The sequence below is a fragment of the Anser brachyrhynchus genome, assembly GCF_964034855.1.
Source record: "Anser brachyrhynchus genome assembly, chromosome: 15".
In the NCBI taxonomy this organism is placed as follows: Eukaryota; Metazoa; Chordata; class Aves; order Anseriformes; family Anatidae; genus Anser; species Anser brachyrhynchus.
In genome coordinates, this window is record NC_137733.1 from 5,069,046 (window position 1) to 5,080,618 (window position 11,573).

At 62.8% G+C, this 11,573-nt stretch overlaps 1 protein-coding gene across 1 annotated transcript in view; it reads right to left on the reverse strand.

Annotated features, from left to right (window-relative positions):
- The window catches only part of ABCA3 (ATP binding cassette subfamily A member 3), a 29,657-nt gene extending 19,382 nt beyond the window's left edge, over positions 1-10,275 (reverse strand). Inside the window, exons 1-5 of the mRNA XM_080556150.1 lie at positions 10,164-10,275; positions 5,024-5,116; positions 2,067-2,331; positions 1,304-1,431; positions 1,006-1,171 (exon numbers count right to left, since the gene is read on the reverse strand). Coding sequence (XP_080412276.1) covers positions 1,006-1,171; positions 1,304-1,431; positions 2,067-2,331; positions 5,024-5,077 — 613 coding nt within the window. The 5' untranslated portion in view covers positions 5,078-5,116; positions 10,164-10,275. The remainder of the gene's footprint in view (positions 1-1,005; positions 1,172-1,303; positions 1,432-2,066; positions 2,332-5,023; positions 5,117-10,163) is intronic.
- Between the last annotated feature and the right edge of the window lie 1,298 nt (positions 10,276-11,573).

Consider the following 11,573-nt stretch of genomic DNA (forward strand, 5'->3'; position numbering starts at 1 on the left):
AGCAGATGCTGGGAAAGATTTAAATCAGAGGAATTTAAATCTTTAGTAATCATCATTTAAAAGCAGCTAGCAGAGAACCTCGAAATAAACTGCAATCCTCTCTCTGCCCACATGTTTTTATTTGTCTAAGATTCTCGGTCATCGTTAACCATCAACAATGCCACTGAGCAGAGCTTATTTGTGGTGTTTTGGTTTTTTTTGGTAAACAAAGAACATGGGATACTACAGTACGTTTTGGGGAGGAAGAATATATCCCGTTACTGACACATTTGGTTTAAAAATTTTGTGCATTAGAAAATAGTGAAAGATTTATTTTTCTTTTTTAACCATTCTATTGTTACTTGGGCTTTCTGCCACATTACTTAAATTGAGACTCAGATTCTGTTTAGAACGCCCCAAATGAGCATTTTGAAAGTTGGCTGCTTAAAACACGCTAGACAGGGAAGGAAAAGGTGAGAATATGAGATTACTAAATGTTAATGTATTAACTAATTTGCTAAACAAATACTGTAGTGAGAGAATTGATCCCAGCTTCTGGTCACCCCGTCCTGCAAAATATTTGAACTAGCAGGTATTGTCCTCTTGTGCTCGGTTTTATTTACACTGTGTGAGCAAGAACAGTCTGCCTGCTTTCTCAGTCCCTCAGTCGTCTTCTTGATGTCGCCATGAAATCAGGAGGAAGAAGACACCAGGCTGGGGAAAATATCCCTTTCACAGCCAGAAAGGAAGCTCCTGAAATCAAGAGCTGGGCTAGTCTGAAACTGGTGCCAGTTCCGGCACCGTGGCTGCTGCCTCCTGCTCAGTCTGTGGTCTGGCTTTCATTAAAAACCTGCGCTCAAACCACAGAATTGCTCTATTTGAAGTATTTAAATAGCATGATAAATCCTAGATAGTTTGGACCCTGAAATACATTTTCCATTAACCCATTTAAAAAGAGAAAAGAAGAACATCCACGCGCCCATCTCCTTGGCTGGCGGAGCAGTGCAGACCCGCCGGCGGCCTCACCTGGCGTTCCCCCATCCGCAAACTTGGCCTCCCGGGGGCCGGGCAGCTGGAAGAGTGGGAAGAGGTAGCTGGTGTGCCAGTCACGGTCCAGGTTGGGGTTCAGGCCCGTCTGCTCGCTCCGCGGGGCGTTCCTGGGGCTGTACTTGAAGCGCAGCTCATAGTCCACCTGCGGGGAGGACGTCCACGTCACACACCAACCACAACGGGGCGATTTCGGGACACGTCCCGGGAGCAGCTGCCGCAAGGTGCCAGGGGGCTGCATCCAGCCCCGCTGTCCCTGGGGACCCACAGCACTCACCTGGAGGGGCAGCGGGGCCGTGCTGTGGTTGAAGCGGTGCTTGAAGACGACAGCAGCCAGCACGCTGCCCGAGCGGTTGTCCACCCTGACGTACTCCTCGAACTCCCTCTCCGAGGCGAAGCCCTGAGCTGCAGGGAGGAAAGCTGGGCTGTGAGCTGCCGGTACTCAGAGAGCAGAAGTTAGATTTCCTTTCACAGAAAAACCTAACGTTATTTTCAGTTTGAAACACGAAGTGCTATAATTTTCTGTGCAAGGAGATTTCCAAAATGCTCAGCTTTAGGGAAGCGACAGCCACTTTCTTCAACTATTTTAAGCCAATATTTTTCTAGATAGAAACTGCAACAAGATGTGAGAAAAATCAGAACTAAATCCTGTAACTTGACGAAGTAAAACCGTTGCCTTGACGTTCTGACAAAACCGAGGCATCCTTGGAACCGAGTGTGGGTATTTATCCGAATAAAAATTTGTCTGAGAATTTCTGCTCGCCCCACTAGTTCCCAGGGTGGAAGACAGACTGACGAAGCATAAATCAGTCCAGCTGGATGCCCTTTTTTCCAACCTCATTTGCTTTACCCGACCATTCCCTGTAAGACCAGGCTGCTGAGCAGAGCTCTGTTCTGGGAGACCTCCTCACCCCGGCCGTCAGAGCACAGGCGCTGCCCCAGCACCCACGAAGCCGAGAACATCGCGCCCCATCCACGTCACCACGGCGGTGCAGGAAGGACCCGCGACCACGCACGAGCTGCCGCCTGGCCCCGCTCACCTCGGATGCTGATGGGTAAAGCTCTCTCCACCGCCTCAGCGATGCTCCTCACGGCGCTGCTGTTGGAGGGGACATACGCCAGCTCCCAGGGGTTGCTCGGGTGCCGGCGGTAGAAGAAGCCCGGCAGGTCATCCACGGACTCGGCGGGGTAGATGGTGGCGTTGGGGTGGCTGATGGAGTGCACCCGATGCCGAAGCGCAATCAGGATGGCAGCAAACAGCAGCGGGAGGCAGATTTCTATGACCGTTACCAAAATCTGCCGTTTCTGCAGCAAAGCCGAGGGGAGAACAAAAACAAAACCGAGATGTTAACGCTGGAAGCAGACCAAGTGCAGTAACGACGACCAGGGCGCGCGAACGCCGGGTGACCGAAGCGCTCCTGCACCTCGCAGCGCCTGCAGCCACGTGGGTTTCACAGCCGGGGCTTTCCTGCAGCTGGCCACAACGAAGGAAGCGGCCAAGTTAACCACGAGGCCAGGCGGGCTCTGACGGCTGAACCAAGGAGGTTCCCACACCTCCCAGGACTTCCCAGCCACGGCGGTTTCTGTCCCCTTCCCTAACCTCCGTCCGGCTTTGAGCCACGTGCCTTCAGAGTCAGCCTGAGCTCAGCGAGCGTCCCAGGCAGCAGAGCCCGAGCACCACCCTCCGGCCCCTCGTTCTCCCCCGGGGCTGCCTCTCAAGACTTCAGACTTTGCACTAAATGCCAGCACGTGCTCAGCCTGGGCATTAATTAGCATTTAAAATTGGGCTCCTCCATTTCCGTTGGCAGGCAGCCGGGAGTCAAGCTTTTGCTGGATGGTTTGCAGGGGGGGGGTGGCAAGGAGCAGTGGCTGTGCAGGTGCAGCTGTGAAGGAGGGTGAGCGCTGGGAACGGAGGGGATGGGGCGCTGGAAATGGCCAGGAGTGAGGCACTGCAGCCCAAAAGGCCCAGAAAGCAAGAAGAGGGAAGGAAATGGGGGATAAAACGGGAAATGCAGTAGGATCTCTGTGAAAACGACAGAGGTTATTGCTGTAGCACGTACCAACGTGGGCAGCAGGGCAGAGGGGAGGGGGAACGGGACAGCCCCAGGGCTGTGCAGGGTGCTGCACCCAGCGCCGCGCTTCCTCCTGCAGCCCGAGCTGCCCAGAAGCGGGGCAAACCCATCTCGCCCGACCTCGATCGCTGCAGCCATGGCTCCTGAGACTTCTCTGCACGCACCCAGGCCCAGCAAGCCCCGGTGAGATCCGCGGCACCGTGGAATATTTTGGGTGCATGCACAGGGCAGAAGCACCAACGCCAGCCTCCAGGGGCTGTGGAGGACCCTACAGGAGCACAGGGCACCGCAGACCCGTCTGCTGGAACAGGGAGTGACAGAGGCACACGGGGCAAGAGGAGCACCAAGAGATTTATTCTCCCAACTTCGCTGTCTCAGCAGCTCGGTGTCTCTCCTCCCCTGCCTGCACTGACCGCTGCTCCAGCCCCGTGCTCCGCAGCAGCTCCTTCAGATCCACAAACATCAGCCCCTGAGCGGCGCTGCCCATCACGTTATAACCTCACAGGCTCTCTGCAGACCGGAGAAAGGTTTTATTTTTCAGATGGGAGGGAAAAAAGGAGCAAGTTGGGCAGCCTCTCAGCGCAAGGAACACAGAGTCAGCCCTGGCATCGCAGACGGGATGCGGAGGCTCTGGGCTGGCAGGGAAAAGGAGTGTTCCAAAGGCGACGCTCATAAAAGTGAGTGTTGCAGTTGTCTGATGGTTTTATAATGCAGCTCTTGCAGACCAGCTGCCTCCTGCAGATTTACTATCATATTAACCCTCTAATAGTCCCCTGGACTTTCTCCAGAAGGGCTGCCTGGCTCCGTGAACTTGGCGGCTAATACACATTTACCAGCACGGGCTTTCGCTACCGCGGAAGTCGTTCACGCTGCCGTGTTTCAGAGGCAACAGGGACGCTCATCCACAACCATCACGGCAAACGGCTGCTGCTGCCAGCCCGGGGCAAGCCGCGTGCCCCCACCCCGGCCCCCAGCTCCACATCGCCTGCCGACAGCTTGGGAGCTCCACACCTTGGCCGGGACCACATCTCCTGCTGGAGGCTGAGCGGGGAACAAACGCCCCTCTGAATTCTGGCATGGCAGAGCCGAGTCAGTGCCCAGCCTCGGAAAAGGTGACGAGAGGTACCCGAAGCACGCCTGGGGGAGGTGTGTTCCCCTCCCTGTGCCGGGAGGCTGCTCACAGGCACGCTCCTGGTGGGGCGCTGCAAGTTGGCCCTGCTCCTAGCACCGAGGCAGCAGCCCAGCTCACCCTCCCCTCTGCCCGCTGTTTACTTTTACACGACGCCGTGCTGATGTGCAGAAGGGGGACTGAAGCTGCAAAAACAGCCTGCTGCTCCCTCCTCCCGTGCTGCCCAGGCCTGGTGAGAGGCACGGCCACGCTGCTCCCGGGGGCTGCAGCCCCCTCCTGCTGCCACTCCGCTGGACAAGGCTGGCACCAGGATGAGCAGCGAGCCCCAGGCTCCCAGGCTCACGCACAGAGCCGGGCTGCGAGCAGATGCCAGGACAGTGGTGGTTTAAGGCAGCCCACGCACCCCTAAAAGCTGCTTCTGAGGACGGCGGAAAGCAATGGGGTAAAACCATCTGGGTCGCGGCAGGTTTCCAGGCGCTGCGCAGGAACTGCCGCCGCTGGAGGACGTTAAAGGATTTGTGTAAGGAGATAGCTCAGAAAAGCCACCGCCGCACAGGAGGGCGCGGGGGTTATCGTGCCTGTGTGCAGGGAAGCTGAACTCCGCCTGATTTCAGAAGCGAGGGTAATGGTGAAGCATGGGCATGAGGGGATGGGGACAGAGGCAGACAGGCGTTGATCCCTGCCCGTCTGTCCCGGACACAGAAGCACAAGAACCAGGACGCCAGGAAAGCTCTGATGTAACCACGTCTGGCAGTGACAAAGGCAGTGTCCCCCCAGGAGCGCCGTGCCAGCCTACCTGCAGGATGTAGTTCTTCCAGAGGAGCAGCCCAAACTGCCTGAGAACAACCATCCTCCCATCGGACGGGGACCGCCGCCGCTTCGCAGGACTCTGGGGAACAGGAGAGAGCAGTGAGCACGGTGCCCTCGCAGAGCCAGGCAGCTCCCCACCGCCAAGGCCCAGGAGCTTGCTTCGCGAGCTGCTCGGCCCCCAGGCTCGCTGCGTGGTGGAGCGGAGGCTGCTGAGCCCCGCCAGGGCAGCGAAGCTCCCTCCCGACCCACCTGCCCCATTGCTCCCAGCCTGGCCCTCAGGAACCCCTGCAGCAAGGCAGGAGCTCGAGCCCGAAAGTGCCGTGCTCTCCCTGCAGAGCTCCCGGGATGTAAGCCCACCTGCTGCCACGGGCGGACAGCAGCCCTAAATCACCCCCAGCCCCGTGTTTGGGCACTGCAATACTTCTGCGAGCTGGGCACCCAAGTTTCATTTTGCCACAGGGAGCGCCAGGAGCTGATGATGATGACGGTGCGAGGAGACCGGCCACGCCGATGGGAAACATCCCAGGCGTCGGCAGCAAGGCCGAGGGCGGCTATCGCCGTTCCCAGAAGGATGTTGCAACAACTGGCTCAGCCCCGAAACAGTGGAAAATAACCGCTGTGCTCCCTCCTCAAGGGCCATTAGGAGCCCTCGAGAGCCAGAGGCGCCTTGGGTTTCTGGTGCTACCTGGTCCCAGCCATCTGCACGGCCTCGAGGCAGCTGCAAGCATCTGGACACGCAGCGAGGGGGGCTGCTGTTTGGAAACCCAGCCTGCGAGCACCAGGAGACGTCGCAGTCACGGAGCCCAGACGCGCTCCTGGGGCGCTGCACCCACCACGCAGAGCAGGGCAGGAGCCCCACGGGCACGGGCAGCGCCGCCGCCGCCCCGGGGCGTCGGGAGAGAGCCGCCGGGCGAGCACGCTGCTGCCCAGGGCTCTGCAAGTCACCCCGAAGGCTGCCGTGCACACGGAGCCACCGCACGGGCCGTGACCCACTGCTGGCAGCTGCGCCCCCTCGTAGGGGTCCTTCACCCAGCCCCAGGCGGGGAAAAGCTTTAGTTAAGGGGTGTGAGCACAGGATTACGGAACCACAACTAGCCCGAGGACGGCCAGGAAAGCACTCGTAGCCCACTCTTTTGGTTAAGATTTCAGGCTGCGCCTCCGCCTCCCGCGACACCGGGCGTCAGAAGTGTTGGTTTTGCAATGTTAGCGGTGCTTTCCCAGAACAAACTCTTGTCCCAGACGAGAGGCAAGGTTGAGAGAAGCACAGGGGAGAAAGGTCCGCGCCCCAGGGTGCTGCACCCAAGCCCTTCCCCTCTCTGGAGGAACCCCCAGCCCTCCTCCCGCTTCCAGCTTAGCCATCCCTCCGGCAGGCACGTAGGGGTTCCCGAGGAAGCTCTCCAGCCCCAGTGGGAGGTGAGCTGTGCTGCCACTCACCACGTCACCCCACTGCAGGGGGTCAGCCCCGGCACGAGCACAGCCCGCCAGCAACACGGTTGACCCTGGGACTACGAGACAAGAGGAGGACGCATGGCCCCGCCAGCAGCTCAGGATAAATGCCAAATAATTATCTTTCACAAACCCCTGAACTCAAAGGTCTTGTGCCAGGCAGCTGAATTCACTCCAACGCATCACATTCAGCAACTGGAGCCGGGAAATGCAAACCATAAAGTTGGGGGAAAGGAGCTATTGAGCCAACCAACACCCCTGCTGTGCTGGACACGCTGCCTCCCAGAAATGGCACGGGAGATGCTCGGCAGCAGGTTCTCCAGCTCCGGTGGGTGCAGCACCAGCTCCCTGAACCTCACGCGGCTGCCCAGGTTTGGAGGCTTGCCGTGAGAACAAAGGTGTATTTTCAGCAGACACTGCACAAAAGCATCGCCTGCAGACACGGGCAAGCTGGCTCTGAGGGGCGGCCACAGAGACACGGGCAGTGCCTCACCCGGCTGCCCCTGCGCCGACAGCCGCCTCCTCCTCCCCCTGGCTGCAGTGGGGCTGCTCTGCTGCCGCTGTGACCGCTTCCTGCGGCCAAAAGCACCCCCAGACGGCTGGGCCTCCAGAGATTAATAGCGCCAACAGCCTCGGCGGAGAGCTGCAAGTGCAAGGCGAAGCCGCCCAGCAAGGCCGGGGGGAGGTCAGCAACCCACCCGGCCGGAGCCTGGTAAAACCACAGCACCAGCACAGCGCCAGCAGCTGGGAGTAACAGAAGGGCAGCAAGAGCAGGTTGAAAATCCACGCGGGTCCGTGGATAAAGCAACATCTGCCCAGCCTGCCCTACATAGCCTCGTCCCTGAGCCCTCCAGGTGTCCTCCTGGCTTGGCACACTTCTTTCCGGCCCTGAATCAAAATCCAGGTGCAAGCTCTAAGCGAAAAGCCATCTGCTTTTTTACTGTTTGATACAAAGAAGTTAGATTCTTGCAACAGCGAGCAACATCTGTGCCGGGCTGTCCTGTTCTGTGCAGTAACCCAGAAAAAGAAGAAGAGGCCTGCTCCAGAAGAAGCCCGTCAGACACCACCCCTTCCAGGCAGCAGGCAGGGGAGGAACAGCAAAGGGGATTTTGCAAAGGTGGCTGCTGCTAGATCCCAGTTGCAACACACCGAAGCCCATCCCGTGCCCTCTCGTCCCCAGGGGGACGCCCTGGCAGAAATGCCGCAGGTAGGGCCGGGACCCCTCCGGCCCCCAGCCCCACGCGCAGCAAAGCGGACGACAGGACCCACGCGCGCCCACGCAAACCACCCGAGCACAAAAACCTCCTCCTGCACTTACTTGAGGGGCATCGGGAACGAATCAAGGCAACCAAAACCATTGCTTCTTTGTTTCATAGACAATCCGACAGCGACCTACCTGCTGCTCGCCCTGCCGCACCCTCGGGGGCGAGCCGGACGCCTCCCGAGCGCCCGCGCGGCGCTGCTGCTCCCAGCGGGGCTGTCACCTCTCTGAGAAAGTGTCAAGCACCTCTTGGGTAACGCCAACGCTACACAACGTCAGAAAACTCCCGTATTGCCAATCAAATTTGTCCACCCTTTTTTAAGTGTCCCAAGAAAACCCGCACTGAACTGTTTGCTGGCTGCGGAACAAGAGAAGGAAGGAGCTCGGTTACAGCAGGGCTGCTCTTACAGACCTGAGCGCAAAAAAAAGAAAGGTTTCCCACGTTCTGAGCATCCCCAGAAATGATTTTTTCAACACAGAACGTGCAAAACCTGAAGGGAAAGCCTTTTTGGGAAGGCGCTCCCTGGGCGAGCTCTGCGGCGGGGCTCTGCTGCCCCGGCCACGCTCCTGGGGCCAGCTCCAGCGGGATCGCCGTCCTTGGGAAGCGAGGCTGTGCACAGATGGATCCGGGCGGCCGTGGGAGGCACCGCGCGTACCTTGCGAGAGGACACCACGCAATTCACCTGCAACCCCGTCGTGCCGGGGCAGATCAGGTTACCCTCCAGAGACGCTCTTCTGCCCGACCTCAGCGCTCGCTCTGCCAGCCAGGAGTGCCTTTCCCCGCCAGAGGCGCAGCCCAGGGGAAGCAGGAACATGGCCAGCTTCCGAGAGCACAGCTCCGGTAACGCGCCGTCCCCCAGTTCCACCTCCCCAGAAACACCCCGCTTTCTGCACCGGAGCGCCGAGGGAGAGAGAGCCTGCTGAGCACACGGGCACAGGGCTGGCCCCACGGCCGCCCTCCTGCCCACGAGGTGCCGGGGTGGCTGCAGATGGGCCCGGCGGGTTCGGATCGGGGCAGGAGGACGGGCAGGGACAGCGGCCACAGCCCGACCCCGCTGCCATCCCCCCAGAAGGGCCGGGTGAAGGCCACGTGCTCCTGGGAGCAGCGGTTATTTCAGAGCGCTCGCTGCATTTCTGCTCTTCTGATGTCCTGTTGCCATAGGAACGCGGCCTGGAAATGGCAGACGTGGCTTTTTTTTAATCGCTTCTCCCACCAGCTCGGGGAGGGAGCGTCCCTGGAAGGCTGGAGGCAGCAGCCGGGGCCGAGCACGGTGCCTGCTGCAGGGCGGGCAGCGGCCGTGCCGGGGACCGCGGGGTGATGGCAGCCACGTCCCAGGCGAGGGCACCCCCGGTGCTGGAAGGGTGAGGCTCTGGACAGCGTTTCTGGGAGTCGTGAGCGATTTCCGACACCTCCAGGAAATCCTGTCTCCAGCAGCTCCAGGACAGCCTACCCGGGGCCGCCAGCGGCCGCGGCTCCTGCTGCCGCGTTTCCTTTCCCCTCGCTGCTGCAGGAAACGCAGGAGCCGTGCGACGAGCGGCCAGACCGTAAAAAAAGCCACAACCTACCGCAGTGCGAGAGGCCGGGCGCACAGAGCCATAAAACTCGCCGGGAGGCAGCGAGCCCGGCAGGATGGGGCCCGGCCGGCTCGGCACAGCCCCGTGGCACAGCCGCAAGCCCCGCAGCCTCCTGCCCGCCATCGGTGCGGCACAGCGCGGCCGGGGCCGCCCGGGCTCCTTCCCTGACGGCTCGGCGGTGCCGGCGGGGAGCAGCCGGGTGGGAACGGCGGCGTTGGACCCGCAGCTCCCGGCCCGGCTCTGCTCCCCGCGGGGTGACACGGCCTCGAGCCCCGCTCGCTGCGGGCACGCGGGCAGGCTGCGAGGCCGCAGCTCCGTGCAGCCCGACCCCCCGAGACCCCCGCCGGGGCTTTTTGACGCCCTCACGAAGCCGCCCGCACCGCCGGCACCTGCCCGCCCGGGGGCCAGCGGCTCCTCGCCCGGCCACCGACGGCCCCCGAGGGCTCGCCCGCCCCCCGCGGGCACGCGCCCCGCACCGCGCGCGCCTTCGCCGGCTCGACGCTCGCCCCCGCGCCCGTCCCGCGAACGCCAGCGGGGCAGCGCCGGCTGCGGGCCCGGCACCGGCGGCACCCGAGGCCCGGCGGCAGCGAGGCGGCTCCGGGAGCTCGCCCGGTGCCGAGCGCTTCCCGAGCCCCGAGGGCGAGCACCGGCAGGGGCGCCGCCACCCCCGGGGACCCCACCGGGGACCCCCCGAGGACCCCCCCGGGGACCCGCCCGGTGCCGCGCGGCGATGTCGGGGGGGGGGCTCGGCCGCCGCCGCCCCGCGGGGCCGGAGCCCGACCGGCAGCACCCGGCCCCCCTCGGCCCGGCCCGGCCCGGCCCGGCCCCCCCGGCCCGCACTCACCGGCACCCCCCGGCCGGGCGGCTCCGGCCTCAGCGCCGCACCCGCGCCGCCGCCTCCGCCGCCGCCATCCCGGGAGCCGCCCCGCCCCGCGCACGCGCCGGGCGTGCGCGTGCACGCGGCGTGCGCACGCGCGCGTCCGCGAGCGCGCGCCCCGGGGCGGCGAGGCTGAGCCCGCGGGACGCGGCCGGCTGCGGGCGTTGGATGGGGGGGGGCGCGCGCGCGAGGGTTGCGCGTGCCCGCGGGCGCTCCCGGCCCGGAGGTGCGGGAGCGCGGGGACACGTGCGGGCAGCGGGCGGCCCGCAGCCTCCTGCCCTTCCCCGGCGGCCGAAGAGCCGCGGGCCGTCCCGCTCGCCGCTGAGATGGGCCCTGCGAGGGCCGCGTTGGGCGCTTTGAAGATCGCTGCCGCTGCCGTGTTCTCACCGCGGGGTGGTTTTGGCACAGCCCCCCCCCCCAGCGCCCCGGCTGACCCTGCGTGCCTTCAGAAAATGAAAGGAACAAAAGCAGGACGAGGGGGAAGCTTCCTCAGGGAGGGAGAGAGCAAAGCTGCAATATCAGCTTTAAAAATAGCCGCACAAAGCCGGGGAGCGACACCCCGTGATCGCGCTGCGCAACACGACGGGGCCCGGGGCAGGGCTGGGGGCTCCGAGGGGGGCTGCAACGGGAGGCCCTGGGCGGCCCAGCGGCAGGGGAAAAAGGGGAGCCCGGGGGGGAAGCGTCCCCACAACCGGCCCTGGTCACCCCCGGCAGCGGGTGTCTGCGGAGGGGACGACGTGCCCTCGGACACATCGCCTGGCTGCCAGCGAGGACCGAGCAGCCCCGAGCCCGGCTTGCCCGGCAAAGCTCCCACCCGCGCTCGGCTGCCTGGCAGCTGCCAGCAGAGCTCACTGCAGGGCTCGGGGCAGCAGGAGCTCTCCCAGCTCGGCGAGTCGCCAACCCTCGGCGGAGCCGCACGCGTGCTTTGAAGCGTGAGTGGTGCAGGTTAGCCAGGGCGGGATGGCGCGTGCCTTCCCTCCGAGCGCGGTCAGCTGGGGCTCGGTGCGCTCCACGGGTGGCTGGCGAGCTCCTTCTGGCTTTTCCCCATCGCTTGGGACCACGTTGCAAACACGATGCTTTCAACCTACTGCAGGTATAACAGGGACGGTGCGAGCAGAGCTCTCGCGTGGGGTCTGTGCCGCAGTGGCAGGGAGCTCGGCAGCATGACCATAGGTCCTGGGGAGTATGTGGGGCAGCTGGTGCCTTTGAAAGGCAGTCCCATGGCGCTGCAGCCTCGCGTCAGCCTGGGTTGAGCCAGCCCTGCCGCGTCCACGCCCCTCCTACAGCATGGTTTGATCTTCCCCAATTACAGCTTCCCCGTGACCTTCCCTATTGCCTCACTCGGCTCTTCTCTGTGCCTGGCTTTGAAGGAAGCGG